The sequence below is a fragment of the Bos indicus genome, chromosome X (genome assembly GCF_029378745.1).
Source record: "Bos indicus isolate NIAB-ARS_2022 breed Sahiwal x Tharparkar chromosome X, NIAB-ARS_B.indTharparkar_mat_pri_1.0, whole genome shotgun sequence".
NCBI lineage: Eukaryota > Metazoa > Chordata > Mammalia > Artiodactyla > Bovidae > Bos > Bos indicus.
The window spans coordinates 109,860,998-109,880,124 of NC_091789.1; the positions used below are offsets into that span (position 1 = coordinate 109,860,998).

Below are 19,127 nucleotides of genomic sequence, written 5' to 3' on the forward strand. Positions count from 1 at the left end.
CCGCCGCGCTTCTGCGCGGTCCGTCGCAGCCGCCGCGCTTCTGCGCGGTCCGTCGCAGCCGCCGCGCTTCTGCGCGGTCCGTCGCAGCCGCCGCGCTTCTGCGCGGTCCGTCGCAGCCGCCGCGCTTCTGCGCGGTCCGTCGCAGCCGCCGCGCTTCTGCGCGGTCCGTCGCAGCCGCCGCGCTTCTGCGCGGTCCGTCGCAGCCGCCGCGCTTCTGCGCGGTCCGTCGCAGCCGCCGCGCTTCTGCGCGGTCCGTCGCAGCCGCCGCGCTTCTGCGCGGTCCGTCGCAGCCGCCGCGCTTGCAGAAGCACAGCTATCTCTGTGTTTAGAGAGCTAAATAAACAAAACTGCTAACCATAAGACAGATAAATCAGGAACTTGGTACTATTGTTTCAAAAGAATTTACCTCTCAGGGCTCTTTTAAATAGTGCTTTCCTAGTAAAAGTATTTATAGATCTTTTACTACAGTGGTATTTAATAGCTAGAACAGGCCTTACAACATAAAACTAATGTAAGAAACTCAACTGAACTTTATTTGGAAATAAAAATTAAGCATCTCAAAGATTTTAATTTCAGTGTGTGGGAAACATGTGCTATGATCTATAAAAATTCCATTTTCACCCAGCTTTTAGAGAACATATATATAAAGTGGAATAAGCTTCTACTACAGAAAGAAGAACTCAACATTCAGTACAATTATTTTCATAAAATTCTGCATGAGACACTCTCAGGCATTAACCCTGGACTTTTGGAAATCTGAAAGTTGCATGGAATGGTATCATCATCAAGATCACTTCTCTATTTTTGCCCTTCCCTCTTTTGTCTCTCTTTTTCAGTTTATATTTGTAGAAAGAAACCTTATATAACCACCCTTCTAAAAATGAACCTTGTAGGAATGTGTTTCTATTAATGTTATTAGAATTACTAATGATTATTAATAATTTTGTTATGCATTATTGTGATTATCGGGGCTTCCCAGATGGAGCTAGTGGTAAAGAATCTGCCTGCCAGTGCAGGAGACAAGGGAGATGCAGGTTAGACCCTTGGGTCACCAAGATTCCCTGGAGAAGGACATGGCAACCCACTCCAGTATTCTTGCCTGGAAAATCCCATGGACAGAGGAGTCTGATGAGCTAGCTACAGTCCATGGAGTTGCAAAGAGTCAGACACGACTGAGCACACACTCAAATAGATTGTGATTATCAGTGATATTTAATGAATCCCTGCACTCACAAAAGATTCATCATTTTTTTCCAAAAAAGTCTAAGAGTTCAGTATTTAAAATGTAGACTTAGGCTACTTTACACTTAGACTACAAGGGTGATATGATACTCAGGCTACCTGAGTGAGAAATTCTACCTAGAGCAGCAAAGGCTCTGCTTAGGTTCTAACTACATATTAGTAGTTGTTGTATAAGTCGCTAAGTCATGTCTGACTCTTTGTTTATTTAGCTCTCTAAACACAGTAATAATTTGCACTTACAAAATGCTTTATGGTTCACAAAGCACTTTCATAAACATTACGACTTTTGACAGTCATGTAAGGTAAGCCACGTCACTTTTAATATCCTCACTGTATGAGAAAACCTCAAGAGGTTAAATGATTAACTCAAGTAAGGTCATGCAGATGGAAAGTGGCAGCACCCAGGAACACACCTGGATATTCTGACGTACGCCTAGCACTCACGTGATTGGACACTTACAAACATTATCATTCTTGTTACTGAAACAATCATTCCCAGCATTTTTCTACCCAGTAATCTTAAGAGATGTCATGGACTTGGTATGACAGTGATTCTGAGCTAGGAATCAATGGAGGCATCATGTGCTTTAAAATAGTCAAGATGTAGTTGATTCTACTGGGTAGCCTAATTGAGAATTACTGTACAAGAGTAATGCATAGTCATTATTAGTATAAAAAAGAAAGGGAAAAAAGATTTTAGAAAAGAAAAATGACTTCATTCTTACTATCCAGGAATAATTAATACTATTAACATTTTAATATATATTCAGTCTTTTATGTCTTGATTAACTTTTTTCAAAAATAAGATCATACTATAGATTTTCAAAAACTTTTTTGTGTAATTCATCACAAGCACCTTATCATCACAAGCACCTTATCATTTCATTAAACACTCTTCTTCTGCATCATTTTATAGTGACTGCAGAATATTTCATTGTCTAGTACATGCTTAAGTTCAAGATGTAAATGGTTTCATATACTTCTGCAATTCCTGACAGTGTTATTCAGGTATATGTGTATGTGCTTTATCGAAAAGAATTCAAAATTATTTTAAGCCACCTCTTTTCTAGCTTTCATTTCCTATATATTTGACCTCCTGAATAATTCTTAAATGGGCTTCCCTGGTGGCTCAGCAGTAAAGAGTCTGCCTGCAGTGTGGGAGACCCAGATTCAATCCCTGGGTTGGGAAAATCCCATGGAGAAGGACATGGCAACCCACTCCAGTATTCTTGCCTGGAAAATCCCATGGACAGAGGAGCCTGGCAGACTATAGCCCATGGGGTCGCAAAGAGTTGGACATGCCTGAATGAATATGTCCATCTATGTCCATATTTCTTAAATAACCATTTCATAATTAACTTTTTTGTATTTATGTATTTTTATCAATGCTTTTACTGAAGTATAGTTGGTTTACAATGTTGTATTAATTTCTGCTGTACAACAAAGTGATTCATTCTTTTTTATTTTTTTTTCAATTATGGTTTATCATAGGATATTGAATGTAATTCTCTGTGCTATACAATAAGACCTTGTTGTTTATTGTATTTCTTTTAATAATATATATTTTCAGGAATTTCCTGGCAGTCCATTGGTTAAGACTTCATGCTTTCATTGTTGAGGGCCCAGGTTCAATCCCTGGTCAGGGAATTAAAATCCCACAAGCCTCTTGACACAGCCAAAAACAAAAGAAAAATTTTAAATATATATATATATATATAAATATCTATTTTTTTCATCTCTTTGCTTTAGGGTGCAGTACTAGCAGCTGTGTCAAGTCACAAATTCAACTCATTCTATGGGGATCCCCCTGAAGAGTTGCCAGATTTCTCCGAAGACCCTACCTCCTCAGGTAATTGAATCATTCATTCATTCACTAGACTGAATCATGTGGTGTCTACATCCTTTCTTTTTCATTATGAATAAACTTTTCCTGTGAATCTAGTTCTGGTCTCCAAGGAATTCTAAGGAAGTTTGTCAGCAGCCAGATTCCTTCCCCATGTATCTGATTCCTTTTTTGTTTTAATACCAAAATTGCTTTCCCCTACTGCTCCAAGCCGACATTTCACTTTTTATTTTTAACATCGGAAATACTTCTTCCCCTTTCCTCTCTCCAGACCCAACATTGCACTTCATCCAATCCAACATTTGTAGTCAGTCTTCTTGAATATTTGTGATTACCTTCTGCCTCAACACAAATTTCTGATGTAAAATTTTCCCCATGTCAACTGTAGCATATCAGACTTTGGAACAACACTGCTTTTAATTGAATCTTTCGATGTAAAACTGTGTTGTGAATTATCTCTTGAAATGATTTACAGGTTCTTCTCTTTTTATGAAGTCTATAGCATGTCTATATAAGCATTCAAGGGGGAGCAACATATAAGAATTACCTATTTTGATGAAATGTCTATAGGTACTCCTGAAAAAACTCACTAGTGTTCACAAAACTATTTTTTAAAATGCTCAGATTTCCATCCTACTGTGAGGTAGTCTCAAGGATTATTTGCTAAAAATACATAGGACCCATTTGTGTGTATACGCAAATGCATGTATGTGTGTTAGTTTTTAATTTTTATTTGTGTGTTTATTAACTCCTACATCATATGTCCTCTGGAATCAGCTTTTCTTTCTTTCATTAGAATTACTCAGTGTTTGTCATTTGGTTGACTCTGTACTGGTGATTTGGTTTTTGTACTCTTGCACTGGCTCATTCAGTGTTCATGCATTACCATTGGAATCAGGACCCAGAGCCCTTCCTAAAGCATGAGTTGTTTGTCTTTCATAGCTAGCCGTATAGGAAGAATGGATGTGCTAATGCTTCTTTCATGTTGGAACCATGAGCATTTGTCAATATTTATGCTTCTTCTTTCCTCTGTTATACACATGGGTACACATACATGCTCACATACACATGTGCACACACAGTTTCTGACCAGTTGGTATGTGCTTATACCTTGTGCAAAATAACAGGATCAAATTTCCCATTCCAACAGCTATATAGTTCCTCATTTTGACCTTTACCGATTGGGATGTGACTCTTCCTCTTTTGAATGAAGGTGATTTCCAAAAACATTTATAAACGGGAATCTTAAAGAAGAGACTCTGAGGAGGAGGACTTGCTCTTTTCCTCTTGTGCTGACTTGGTAATTATCCAGAGTCCTTCCCACATTAAAGGCTGTAGTTCAGTTACTGGTATGTTCCCCAACGCTCCCTATTGTTTTCATGTCTGTGTTTTTTTCTTCCAGTCCATTTTGTTCTCTCCATTCATAGCTTTTTGTTGTTTTTAACTTGAAACTCCTCCTTCCCTCTTCACACTTAGATTACAGTTGACCCTTTCTAGGGGGAGTGGATCTAATAACAGTTTTATGTTGTACTCTGACTATGTGATATAGTCACATACTTGGAATAATATATTTAGAGATCTGGGGCCAAGATCTCTAATACCATTTTCATCTTTAGCAATAGGAAGACAGTAGGACAGTCCTTGCAACAGCTTCATAGACCTGATTCTTTACTGTTGCCCCATAATATTTACCTTTGCTTAGCAAGAGTTTAATGAGCTCTTAAGTATTCCTTTCTGTGAAGAGCTGGATTTTTCTTCTAGGGAAAGGAATTGTCTACAGTTATAAACATGCTTATTTTCTATTAAACACATTTTCATTGCTCAATTTTTTGTTTTTTTTTTCCAGTATAATCTCTAAATGATATTGTTGAAATAGTTTCTGATTACAGTACTTGCTTTTTAAACAAAAAAGAAATTTCTTACACTGTCTTGCAAGCCCTCAAATTAGTTACTCACAGTTTTGCATTCCTTATTGCTTCCCCTTCCTGTCATCTCATCCTATCTTTTTTAAAATTCTCGCATCTTAAGGATCCTAAAAGCAGTCTATCCATTTGATATGCTAAATGTCTCTAAAATATTTTTAAATGGCACTGTTCAGCTGCTAACAATAAAAGATAAAATTGTTATGCAGTGTATGTATCTGATCATCTACCCTAAATGAAGAGAAAATTTTTATATAGTCAGATGTCAAAACAAAGGAAATTTTTCAAGAAAATTCTAATGTTTTCCTGAATTTCACATGGCTAGCAGGAATTATTCATATGTTCCTAAAATTAACTTTTTTAATTAATTTTTAATTGGAGGATAATTACTTTACAATATTGTGATTTTTTTTAACTTTTAATACTAAGCCATTTAAAGGGAAGCATTATTTACCAAATATCTATCTTTGCAAATTTTTTTTCTCCAACTGTAATGTAAAAGTAATGGTTATATGGTTGGTTGCAGAAAGCCTTTATTTTATCTAGATAATTAGCACATCTATATTTTAATTTTTCAAAGTATTTTTATTTTTAATATTCTTCTCAATTTTTAAGCCTAAATTCTTCTCTATTTAATTCTAGTCCTTTAATTCTCCATCATTTAAGGTCCCAATGTTATCCTTTACACTGTCTTTCTGTCAAAATTTGCATGGGTTTGTTTTACAGTACAAAACATAAAGTACTTTGCATTGTTACCTGAGAGGTCTTCCAGAAAACCCATTTCAAAAAGAGAAAAGTAATGGTAAAGCATGTGCTTGTCGGGCAGGGGTGAGGGGTTGGAGAAAGAGGAGTTAGAAAATAGCATAAGGTCACCAACTGTCCTTTCTTGAGATAGACTGTTTTTCATCTTTAGATAATGCCTTTTCTGTTCTTTCTATGAAATAAGAATGAATGGTAGTTTGGTAAATTTTTTTTCTTAAAGACCTTGCTTGACCAAATTAAAAGCTGGCAATAGTCTTTTAGTGCAAATTCTATTCAAAATTATAATTATAATTTTAAAAAAATTTAACAGAGCCTCTCATTAACAGTGGAAAAAAATAATTGAAAACAAATCAACCGGTCCTCTAAAGAAGAATTTAACATGTTTAGATATGCTGTTTGCATTGTAAAATAATTTTTATATAAGAGGTTTTTTTCCTATTTTGAGTATTGAAATAAGTCAGTTATACATTCTCCAGAAATTGTTAGGCTTAATCTTAAAATAAACAGTGTTTTGTTGCTTTGTTATTTACCAATTCCAAGTGGAAATATTCTGTTCTCATATTTCAAATCAAAGAAACCAGACTCAGAACCCAGCAAATGTGCTCTCAGAACACAAAGGCTCACTTGGGGCTCAGCTAAGAGACTCTGCTTCTTGTGGCTCATCTACTGAGCCCAACTGTGGCTTGATAACCTGCTTGCTCTAAAATCATACTGTTTGTTGTTTGTCCATATGCTGCCTTCCTCCTAGGACTTCTAGCAGCAGAAAGTAGGTATCCCTTTGTTTTCCTCTAAGGTTTATCTTTTATGCAAAAGTGTTTGGCTTTGCATGGTTCATAATCAGCTTGACTCTATCCTCAGCTGTTTCTGCTTAGATGTTTATGTATGAATTTTAACACTGCCTGGCCATAGAATAAAAACCTGGATGTACTGAGTTTCTGGAGCATTGTTACACAAATACTACTAACTTCTTACTTCTTTCATAAGAGGAAAAAGAGGCAGTGTTAAAATTTTAAGCACACTTAATATTATTTCACATCTTAATTTCCAGCACAAATACATTATTCTGGGAGAAGGCTAACAATTTATTTTATAGTTTGCTTTCAAGAAACCTTTCAGGGTAAGTGAATGTTCCTTTAATTGTTATATAATCTATATGCAGTTTTTATTACTCTCTGTTACTATTTTCAGTATTGCTATGGAGCTATGAAATAAACTCCTGGATTTATGTCTCTTAACAACTTCTACCATCAGAAAGAACATAAGAATAATATAATGGCTAGATTTTAATTATAAAAAGATATAATTTGAGTAAGTGAGAATAGTAAAGTAAAATGTATGTAAGAAATTACATACACACAAATGAGTATTAGTAAAATTAAGGCAATCTAAATGAGATGGGTGGATTGTATCAATGTCAGTATTCTGGTTGTGATATTACATGGTAGTTTTTTTAAAAGTTACCAGTGGGGAACTGAGCAAAGTATACACAGCATCTCTATATTATTTCTTAATAACTGCATATAAATCTACAATTATCTAAGTAATAATTTCAGTTAAAACAGTAGAATAAATTTTTACTTTAGCATTGTGCTTACTGGGGGGAAAGTATATAAGAGACAAAGATAAATAGAAAATCTGGGTGCTAATAACAAAATTCATTGTCACACTTTCTTGTATTAGTTACTTGTAGCTCAAATTGCAGCCAATTTAATATAAAAATCTCACAGCATGTTAGTTATCTGTTGATCTCTAATGAATAATGTCAAGGCAGCATTTATCATCTCACAGTTTCTGTTGGTCAGGAATCTGGGCATGGCTTAGCTGAGTACCCCTGGCTTAAGATCTCTTATGACTCTGCAGTCAAGATGTCATCCAGAGCTGTGATCTCACCTGAAGGCCCAACTGCAGAGGGAATCCTATTCCACACTTACTCACCTGGTTGTTGATAGGCTTCAATTCTACTCACAGCCTTGAAGTTTGCTTCCCCTGGCACAGATAATCAGAGAGAGGGCAAAAGTAAGAGAGTGTACCCAAGACAGAAACCACCATTCTTATAACCTAATCTCAGAAATGATATTCTATCCCTTCTGCCCTATTCTATTTGTTACAAGTGAGTTAATAAGTCCAGCCTACACTCCAGGGAAAAGACTGATTATATGAGGGCATGAATACCAACAGTCAGGGATCTTGGGGGCCATCTCAGAGGCTGCCCACTATGTACATGTTAATGACCATTGAAATATAAGACACTTCCCATTTGTAACTGGTTTTGTTTCTCCAGATTTAGTACCCTTCTTTTTTTTTTTTTTTTTTAAATCAAGTAGATCTATTGTGTCATTTGGGAATGAAAGCATCTTGAAGGTATCAAGTAGTGCTTTTCCTTAGTTGTAAAGCCTTATATGTTGGTGGTAGTGGTGGTTTAGTTGCTAAATCGTGTGTGACTCTTGTAACCCCATGGACTGTAGCCCACCAGGCTCCTCCGTCCATGGAATTTCCCAGACAAGAATACTGGATTGGGTTGCCATTTCCTTCTCCAAAAGCCTTATACGAATGGGCACTTAACAACCAGCAGAATGTTATTTCAAGTACTTTGACAACTTTGTGCCCAACGATGTTGCTATTTAGAAATATAGATTGCTTTAACAAGTATAATGGCATTAGAATTATGGTATCTGCACTCTGACAGAATACATTTGCAGAGTTTTTACTTCTTTTAACTAATAAATTTTAAGTCATCTGCACTATAATCAATGGGCTTCCCTGGTGGTTCAGCAGTAAAGAATCTGCCTGCAGTGCAGGAGACACAGTTTCAATCCCTGGGTCGGGAAGATCTCCTGGAGAAGGAAATGGCAACCCACTCCAGTATTCTTGCCTGGGAAATCCCACAGACAGAAGAGCCTGGTGGGCTACAATCCATGGGGTTGAAACAACAACAAAAACAACTATAACCCATACATAAAGAATCTAATGCATTTATCACCATGTGTAAGTTTTCATAACTTGAATTGGATATAGCACAGATGCTTAAGTCCAAAATACAGTTTTCATTACAGGATTCACTATAGGTTATAACTTGACTAATAACCAAAATTTGGTTTGTACCATGGGATTAATAGCTGTTGTCCAGGGGTAAAGGTAAGGGGAAGAGATTGACTTCAAAGAAGGAGCTTTTGTGGAGTGATGAAAATGTACACCTAAATTGATGAATTTTAACTTAATCCTACCTTAGTAAGCAGATTTTTGTAATGCTACTGTTCTTGCCGGGAAGGACTTTGAGTGGTTGATATGAATGTGTGCATACTGATTCAGTGTTATATAAATAGGGCTCCTAATGTAATAGGATGGAGAGGGCAATGGCACCCCACTCCAGCACTCTTGCCTGGAGAATCCCATGGACGGAGGAGCCTGGTAGGCTGCAGTCCATGGGGTCGCGAAGAGTCGGACACGACTGAGAGACTTCCCTTTCACTTTTCACTTTCCTGCATTGGAGGAGGAGATGGCAACCCACTCCAGTGTTCTTGCCTGGAGAATCCCAGGGACGGGGGAGCCTGGTGGGCTGCCGTCTATGGGGTCACACAGAGTCAGACACGACTGAAGCGACTTAGCAGCAATGTAATAGGAAATAGAGGTTATTGATAACTCTCCAGGTGAAACTAGACTAGATTGAGATACTGAATTTGCTCAGTGATATTGGGTTTTACAGCTATATATATAATTTTTAAATATATAAATCTTTGTTACTGAAATAACTGCATACATGGATGTATACTGTTTATCAGATGTATGCAGTGTATACATTTATGAAAACTCATTGGATGATACATTTAAGATTTGTGTATTTCACTCTATATAAATTTTACCTGAGAGAGACAAAGAGAGGGGAGTATTAAAATCTATGCTGATGTGTTTAGTTAGAGGTGAAGTGTACTAATGTTGACCACTCTGCCACTTACTTTGAGATGAATGATAAATAAGGTGAATTGATGTGTGGATAGATATGTGATAAAGCAAATATTGCAAACTGTTAATTGTAGAATCTAGGTAGTGAATACAATTCTTTAAACTTTTTATATGTTTGAAATTTTTCATAGTAAAGCTGGGGGAAATAGTTTTAAGACAGACTCTACCTACTTTAACACTGAGAACAGTTTAAGCATTCTACTATTTATTTTTCTGTCCTCCTTTCAGGTTAATTTTTACTCAGTCAACATTGTCATGAGACTTTTCTACTTCTAACAAAACAGTTCTAGACTCAAAGTTTTTAAAGCATATTTTTAAAACAATTGACATATTTATGCTTTCTTGATTATTATTTCATAACAGTAGCAGAAAACTTTTGAGAAAGTTGTATCCATGAGATTCCTGGGAAAGGTAGAAATGTTCAAAGTTAAAATGTATGATTATTAACCTATTGTTTAGATACAAACTTGATGACCAAGTGAATTAGGCAGAAGCTAAAGTAAAATACTATTTCAAAGGCAGAGCTTGATTACTTTCTAATAAATTTATCATTGTGAAAGTTTAGACCAAGAGATGTATTCAAGTGTGTTGGTGAGGGCATGGTTTCAGGAGGGATCAGTCTGTAATGGAAGGACTAGGTGCTAGAGGCCTGGGTTCTACGACTCAACTGCTGTGGCCCCAGGGTCATTTAACATGAAAGAGCCTCCTTTTTTTCCAAATGTAGAAACACTTGTCTTCAGGGCAGGGTTATTGTGGAATCGCATAAGATAATAAGCATAAAAAACCTGTTGGAAATTATAAACTGTTACACAAATATAAGTAGTAAAATAATTTTCATCATGACTTTGAGGAAACAGTGCCATAAAATAAACTTTTCTGTGGTTACATATTTCTTATTACAATATTTTATTTTCAATGCTTCAGAATTTGCTCAGAAAACAGTAATTTTTTATTTAATTTTAATTGGAGGAAAATTCCTTTACAATGTTGTAATGATTTCTGCCATACCACAACGCAAATCAGCCATAATAGTACATATATCCCCTCCCTCCCCTCCTCCCCAGTCTGTCTCACCCCTCTAAATTCCCCCCTCCCCCTGCCATCTCACACCTAGGTTGTCACAAAGCACTAGGCTGGGCTCCCAGGGTTATTTAGCAACTTCTGACCAGCCATCTGTTTTATACATGGTAGTGTGTGTATGTCGATGCTACTTTCAGAAGAAAAGAATAAGTTTAATCAAACATATTTTATAGTGTTTTTTTGTACAAAACACTCTACAAAATGTAGCCTAGAAAACAAAAGTGAATGGGATACCTACAGTCCTGCCATTAGATAAATTGCCCTCTGAGGTGAACTTACATACTATTTATTGATTTTTTTTGTTTCAAGATGGTCACAAGTTCATTCAGGGGTTTTATAGGAAAAAAACATCCTTTTCAGTTTTTGAGAAAAGTGAGTAGGTCTTTCAGATATGACAGTTATTGATCAACAAAATAAATACTACTAATGACAACTTAAGATCCTGTGTGTGTTTTTGTGTTACATTAATTACTACGTCTGCCTCTGTATGTAAAACAGTAGGGATGGAGAAGCCCCAGAAATGTCTTTGTGTATATTAATGTTTTATAATGAATTGAAAAATTATGAGATTTTACATGACTTGGTGTTGAACTGCAGATATCAGCTTACCCATCTGTGAGATGTGGTTCTGCTGGTCATACTCAAAGAAAGAACAAACAAAACTAGAAGCGGTGTCAGGAGAGGTGTTAAAACAATCAAAGGTAAAAAAAGATCTTGAGGTTAGACCAAAAATATGTGTTTATTAAATATGAAAAGACAAAGGAGGGATGGAATAAGGACTATTAAGTTTCCTAGCTAATGACAGAAACTTTTAAATTAGGGACACTTTGAGCACACCTGTGGAACTACTGCCTTTCATGATTGAAAACCTACAAAGTTAATCACATTTGGGTACAAGATCAGACTATAAATCAGTTCAGAAAAGGTGACAGATCCAAGGAAATTAAATAGACCTGTTGACCTGGTAGGTCTTACCTACTAGAGACACAGGTTAATGGTTGCCCTTGTGCTTTCCAGCAAAGCATCCACTGGGTCTGTCAGAGCATATTGGAAACCTAGGTGGAGGTGTTGAATTCCTGCTCATCTACTTCTTTGGGCTTCCCTGGTGGCTCAACTGGTAAAGAATCTGCCTGCAGTGAGGGATATCCCCCAGGGATCCCTGGGTTTGATCCCCGGGTTGGGAAGATCCCCTGGAGAAGGGAATGGCTACCCACTCCAGTATTCTGGCCTGGAGAATTCCATGGACTGTATAGTCGATGGGATTGTGATAGCTTAAGGTGAACGATGTCGGATTCGTGATCTCCGAAGAAGATTTAGCTTTGGGACCAGGGACCAGGCTTGATCACTCAAGAGCTTTTGTATAGCAGAGTTGTATTAAAGTATGAAAATAGAGAAAGCTTCTGACATAGATATCAGAAGGAGGACGAAGAGTGCCCCACTCACTAGTCTTAGAAAAGGGAGTTCTATACTTTTTTAATTGGTTATTACAATAAATCAAAAGAATGTCTCAAGGTTGTAAAGATCTTACTAGACCCACTCTCTTCCCTTGTGGCTCAGCTGATAAAGAATCTGCCTGCCAAGCAGGAGACCTGGGTTCGATCCCTGGGTTGGAAGATCCCCTGGAGAAGGGAAAGGCTACTCACTCCAGTATTCTGGCCTAGAGAATTCTGCCAGGGTCCTGCCCCGGTTGGATCCAGGGATTCCCTCAGGAGGACAGCGTCGGCAACTGAGAGAAATAGAGAAAGAGATAAGGAAAGAATTTTGCAGTTAAGAAAATAGAGGAGAGAAAAGAGGCTGATATTCCTTGGTTTATGCAGAAAGCCAAAAAATCCCCAGCACGGGACTTGCTCTGTTCACGTAGGCCGCAGGCACCCTCTCGAATAGCTGAAGGTGCCCCACCTTAGGCACCTTCTCAAGTGGGTCTTAGAAGCCCAGGCAGGAAAGTGAACGCAGAGGGCCCCTGCACTCCAGGGAATCAGCCTGAAAAGGAAGGAGAAATAACGACATGGGGAGACCAAGCTTGATGAGCATGGCCCACACTCTATTTTCCAAAGTAGTTTTTATACCTTAAGTTGTGCATAGAGGATAATGGGGGGCGGGGATAGAGTCATGCAAGGTCAGCAGTCCTTGATCCTTATCGAAGCCAGGCTTTCTTTCTGCAAACTTATCATATGCAAAAGCTTTAGGTGATTTACATCATCTTCTGGCCAGGAGGCCTGTTAACATTTTATGACCCTTTCTTCAGAAAACTTATTTTTCTCTAAAGGTGATTATTCTAAAGTCAGGCGCCACCCTCTGAAAGCATTAGATAAAGTTGCATTCCTATAGGGCAAAAGTGTGGTGGGCTATAACAAGAAAAGAATTAACTCAAGGGTCCGAGGTTACAAACATTAAAGCTACTACTTACATGTCTATACACCAACTATATTAATCAATACACTCCCAGGGACACAGTAGGTAAGGGATATGGAAACTTGGCAGCAAGCATTAGCTCAACAAAGAAATCCTCTACTAGTTCTATTCTAACAATTTTAACTCTCTGAGAAGCTCTGCATTGTTAGAATATCTTAAGCTTCCCGTGCCTCTCCTGGTTGGGAGGCTGTGAACAATCACATGCGTAGCTGCAGGAATCCGAACAAACCTGTCAGGCAAGCTAGAACGTCATCAAAGGGGTTTGAATTGAAACACTCCTATTATGCCCAGGAGAATTATTAACTAGAGCTCTAAGTTAATTTTCTTCAGAGAAAGGTGGTCGGGGATAGCCCCCCGTTAATGTCAGAAGAGTTGGTGAAAGTCGTGAAATAGTAAAACAGACAGATTCTGGTTTTGGGGTAGACGCTCAGGCAGACCAGGGGGGCCCTTGAGCCCTGACTCGCCTTGCCCGTCAGGGCTCTCCCACATGACCTTGTCATGGGTGGGAACTCCCGTGCTGGCTCCCAGCAGAATTCCATGGACTATATAGTCCATGGGGTCGCAAAGAGTTGGACACAACTGAGCGACTTTCACTTCTTCACTTCAGACCCACTCCCACAATTTACATTTTAAGATGACAGAATTATAACTTAACAATAGAAAGATCTTACCAGACCCACTCCCATAATATACATTTTAAGATAACAGGATTAGTCAGAAGGTTTTCAGGAAGGAGAAATTGTCCTCAAGCAGGATACATTATTGTTATATAATCCTTAGTATAGCGTTTAAACTGAGTTGTTTTTTGTGTGTGTAATCATCAGTTCCAGGCTTAAAAAAAAAAAAGTTTTATATGACTAAGACTAAGGAATGTAGAGGGGAAAAAAAGGTGTTTGTCCTTTCCTCCTCCTTGAGAATCCCAGACCCCTCTCTCCTCCTTGGGGACCCCGGACTTCTTATCAACCTGCCTAGGAACTGACTCAGTTGCAAAGAGTCAGACATGATTGAGTTACTTGAACTTTCACCTCTTCTCTGCGACTGTCCCAGCTTCTCCCTGGGCAGCCTGTTTCTGTGCCACTTTAGTTTTTACCTCCTCTAAATCATTTGCTTCAGGGTATAATGTGCCTACTTCACACACCTGCATGAGAGCCCTTTCCTTGAGAACGGGTATCATATCTGTTTTCCTTGAAACCCCTGCCTCATACCTGGGAGAAAGCAGGAACATGTGATAAAAGTTTTGCTTATTGTCTGACCCAGTAGGATTCAAATTCTTTTCTAACCTCCATATCCATGCATAAACCACGTGTCACTTCTTGTTGAAGAGTCTCCCTGCGTTTCCTAATCCAGCCAGTTACCATAGAAAGCCAAGAAGCGCATACGCTTTGGATCCAGACACACTGGGTTGAGTCCTGGCTTTACCACTTCTAGCTGTGACCTTCCTTGATCTCTCTGATCCTCAATTCCCTATCTAGAAACGTCGGGTACTGTATTTACCTTACTATGTTGTCCTGGGGATGTGCCCGGCACATCACAAACACTCAGGAATTGGGAACTGCTCTTATCATTGTTTCTTTAATACTTCATTCAAGGCATACTTTGTAGAAATAATGAAATTAATCAAATATCGGCATGCCTTAAGGACTTCACAGCACAGAAATGAAGAGTAAGCAAGTGCACATGTCGGGTAATGCATGAAGATGCTTGTAGGACAGGGATTGCACAGAGCTTTGGGAGTTCACAAACCAACAAATGATACATCCCTGGTCTGATACAGCCAAAATTGCTTCCCAATGGTTAGACTTACCATCTTAGTATTCGCTAGATACAAGCTTGTTTTATTTTAATCTTACAGTATTAATAAACTGCTGCTGCTAAGTCACTTCAGTCGTGTCCAACTCTGTGCAACCCCATAGACGGCAGCCCACTAGACTCCTCTGTCCCTGGGATTCTCCAGGCAAGAACACTGGAGTGGGTTGCCATTTCCTTCTCCAATGTGTGAAAGTGGAAAGTGAAAGGAAGTCGCTCAGTCATGTCCGACTCTTAGCAACCCCATGGACTGCAGCCTACCAGGCTTCTCCATCCATGGGATTTTCCAGGCAAGAGTACTGGAGTGGGGTGCCATTGCCTTCTCCATTAATAAACTACTACATAGAATAGAATAGATATAGATAGAATAGATCAGCATAAGCAATGCTGGATAGAGACAATAAAAACTAAATAAGATTCCACTAAGATAACTGAGTGAAAATAATAATTAGCTTTCTCTGCTCTCTGTTAAGTTTTTTAATATACAAAAAAAAAAAAAATCCACATTTCATTAGTATTTTTGTTGTTGGAGTTAATCCAAAAGCTTAGAACTGGCTTTAGTAACTTTATAAACCTGGCATCATATAATTCTGTTGTTGATGATGTACCGGGATCAAGGACTCAGTGGAATATTTGGGACTAATTTCTTCACATCACCTGTTGCTTTCCAAGGCTTTTAGTAAGGGATGACAAGAGACCTGATTTTTAACTAAGTTCCAGATTTTTTTTCCTTCTCAGAACAAAGTAAAAGTCCTGAGATGAGCAGGGAGAAGGAAGTGGATTAGATTAATACACTTTTAAGATTAGCAGGAGAACTGAAGACTGGTTTCTGCCTTGTACCTTTTTTATTCCACTTAGTGTCCACTTAATGTTTTCAGTGAAGGCATACCAATAGCCTGGTAGGTGTAATTATTCAAAATTTAAAAGTATTCACAGTCCTGTCAACAGATTAATGGTAAACTGTGGCACATCCCTGCCATAGACTACTACCCAGGAATAAAAAGGATTAAACTATTGATACATGCAACAACTTGGGTGAATTTCCAGAGAATTATGCTGAGTCAAAAAAGCCAGTCCCAAAAGGTTACACGCCATATTGTTTCACTTATATAGATCCCTTGAAATGACAAAATTATAGAAATGGAGAACAGGTTAGTAGTTTCCAGGCAGGGATTAGGAGGTAGGAAGGGCAGGAGGGAAATTATTACAGTTATAAGAGGGCAACATGAAGATCCTTGGGGTGATGGAAATATTCTGTTGCTTGACTATACCAATGTCAATATTCCTGGTTATAATATATGACAGTTTACAAGATGTTACCACAATAGGGAAACTGGGTGAAGGGTACATGATATCTTTCTGTATTCTCTCTTACGAGTTCATGTGGATCTACAATTATCTGAAAAGGAAAAAGTCAAATTTTTTTAAAAATTAGCTACAGTAATTTCCACATAGATAACCACTTAATATGTCTTAAGCCCCACATTTTAACATAATTAAATACTACAAAAAGCAGTTGCTTGTATAGCAACTTTTTTTCTATTGTAGAAACCTTAGAACATATGGACAAACACAGAATGAAATAGAAGCAGAAAAATAAATATAATTACTATTATCTTTTGGTATTCTTCATTCTGTTGGGTTTTTTTCTGAATTTGTATTTTTTTCAGTTATAATTGGGAGTACACAGTTTATGTGGTTTTGCCTTCTGCTCTCTGAAATTTTATATCATGCAGATTTCTGTCTTTAAAATTCTTCAAAAACAAATTTCATGTAGCTGTGTATACCATTTCGTGGATGTTCTATAGTTTATATATTCATTCTCTAATTATTAGATATTTATCCATTTTATATGATAGATATCCTGACACATAAATCTTTCTACAATTCCTGTTTTTTCCTTAATGTAAGTTTTTGTGAATAGAAATCCTGAATTAAAGTGCATGAGCATTTTTGAGGTTCTTTGATATAAATTATCAGATTGCTTTCTGGAAAAGTAGTACTCTTCCCCATTCCCCATCTCCCCACTCTGACCACCATCATAGTTGTGACAATCAAAAGTGTTTCCAGACATTGCCAAATCTCCCCCTGAGGGACAAAATTGCTGCTGGTTGAAAACTACAGATTTAAGATTTACATGCGCAGTGAGGCACTTAATGTTCGAATGTCTCTAACACTGTGTACACTAATGTCCTGAAGTGTAGGCTCTCAGGGTGCTTTTCTTTCTCTGGAGTGCATATGTGTGTGTTGTCTGCAGAGTAGAACAGGCTAACCATTTCTTTAAGGCTAAGTGACTTTGTTACTACCTCTCTGGATTCCCAGTTATTAGAGGAAATTTAAAGTGACCACACTGTCCTACAAAAATTATTTCCCCTAATATCTACTATGGTATTCTGAAGTGTCAGTCAAGTATATCTATCCTAAAGGGGGCCCAATTAACTGAGAACAACTTGGTTCCCTTGACTTTGTATGTAAAGGGAGGAAAAAGAATGGAGTGAGATTATTGCTAGTTAAGTTTGAGCCTTAAAAATCCTAAGAAGGGGACTTCCGTGGTGGTCCAGTGGTTAAGACTCCACACTCAGAGCACAGGGGGCCCGGGCTCGATCCTTGGTCAGGGAACTAGATCCCACATGCCACAACTAATACCCAGCACAGCCAAATTAAATAATTAAATAAATCTTTTTTTTTTTTTAATCCTTAGAAGGATTTACATAGCAGGAGCTCCCAGTTGAAGGTTTGTCCCTCACATCTACATCTGGCTTCACCTTCTGTTCTTGTTAGAAAGCCCCTGTGTGAAATGACCACCTCCGTTATTTCTATCATATTTCAAAACATCATGGAGTCCTGGGAACCCACAGTCTCTTTCTGATGTATGACTTTCTGCACCCAGATCTTCTAGTAGCTCAGTTGTGGTTGATGAATTGCCCTAATCCAAGTAAGACAAGAGGCAATTTACTTTGAAAGTGAGGAACGTGCAAATACATTGTTAAAAACATAAATTCACTGCAAATACTCTATCATTAAGTGATATGAAACACGTTTAAGTCTGTTTTCCAGTAAAGACATGAACCTTTGAAATGTGTTAGTCCACAGTTCTGAAGTGTCAGATTTAGGTTATGAAGGTGAGTTTGACATTGACTTTCTCTACTGGCTGTTTCTTTTCTGTTTGTTCCCCTTAGGAGCAGTGTCACAGGTGCTGGACAGCCTGGAAGAGATTCATGCACTTACAGACTGCAGTGAAAAGGACTTAGATTTTCTACACAGTGTTTTCCAGGATCAGCATCTTCACACACTACTAGATGTAAGTCTTTCTCTTTATTAATTTTTTTGGGTAAACTGAATAGTTACCATAACAGTCCTTTTTCAGTTGCTGCCTGTCTGTGAGAAATGCAGGAAGTCATCCATCATAGATTCATAACTGAAATTAAGTATCTTATATATGGTACAAATGCAATAAAGCCTAACAAGTCACAGTGGAAAAAAATAAGTATATATGTATATCTTTAGAAGAATCCATTGAGCTTTGCTGTGATTACCTCTCATTGCTTCTAAATATTGTCTTCAAACATTGCACCTCAAACATGAGTATAGGAGAGAGAGAATTAAGCTAGATGTTGTGCTGCTACTGCTAACTAACTCACTTCAGTCGTGTCCGACTCTGTGTGACCCCATAGACGGCAGCCCACCAGGCTCCCCCATCCCTGGGATTCTCCAGGCAAGAACACTGGAGTGGGTTGCCATTTCCTTCTCCAGTGCATGAAAGTGAAAAGTGACAGTGAAGTCATTCAGTCGTGTCTGACTCTTCGCAACCCCATGGACTGTAGCCTACCAGGCTCCTCCGTCCATGGGATTTTCCAGGCAAGAGGTGCCATTGCCTTCTCCAAGACGTTGTGCAGTGGACTCTATTCACACACACATCTCATACTTAACATTGCTGGCTTTCATAAACTCGGTGTCTCTCTATAAAACATAAGGATATATTCCATTATAAAATATGACAGACTGCACTGACAGATACAAGTCAGAAGCTGACAGTTCACATCTGCCTTCATTTCAGTCATATTTTAAGTAAAATACCTTTCTTAGCACATATTAGTCTA

At 38.1% G+C, this 19,127-nt stretch overlaps 1 protein-coding gene across 14 annotated transcripts in view; it reads left to right on the forward strand.

Moving 5' to 3' along the window:
* CASK (calcium/calmodulin dependent serine protein kinase) overlaps window positions 1-19,127 on the forward strand; it is a 372,938-nt gene that overhangs the window by 271,938 nt on the left and 81,873 nt on the right. For 10 of the 14 annotated variants that reach the window (XM_070785242.1, XM_070785243.1, XM_070785248.1 and 7 more), the window contains exons 10-12: window positions 2,992-3,091; window positions 6,518-6,535; window positions 18,207-18,328. In XM_070785242.1, coding sequence (XP_070641343.1) covers window positions 2,992-3,091; window positions 6,518-6,535; window positions 18,207-18,328 — 240 coding nt within the window. The remainder of the gene's footprint in view (window positions 1-2,991; window positions 3,092-6,517; window positions 6,536-18,206; window positions 18,329-19,127) is intronic. The other 4 variants (XM_070785244.1, XM_070785247.1, XM_070785252.1 and 1 more) reach the window with 1 other exon arrangement.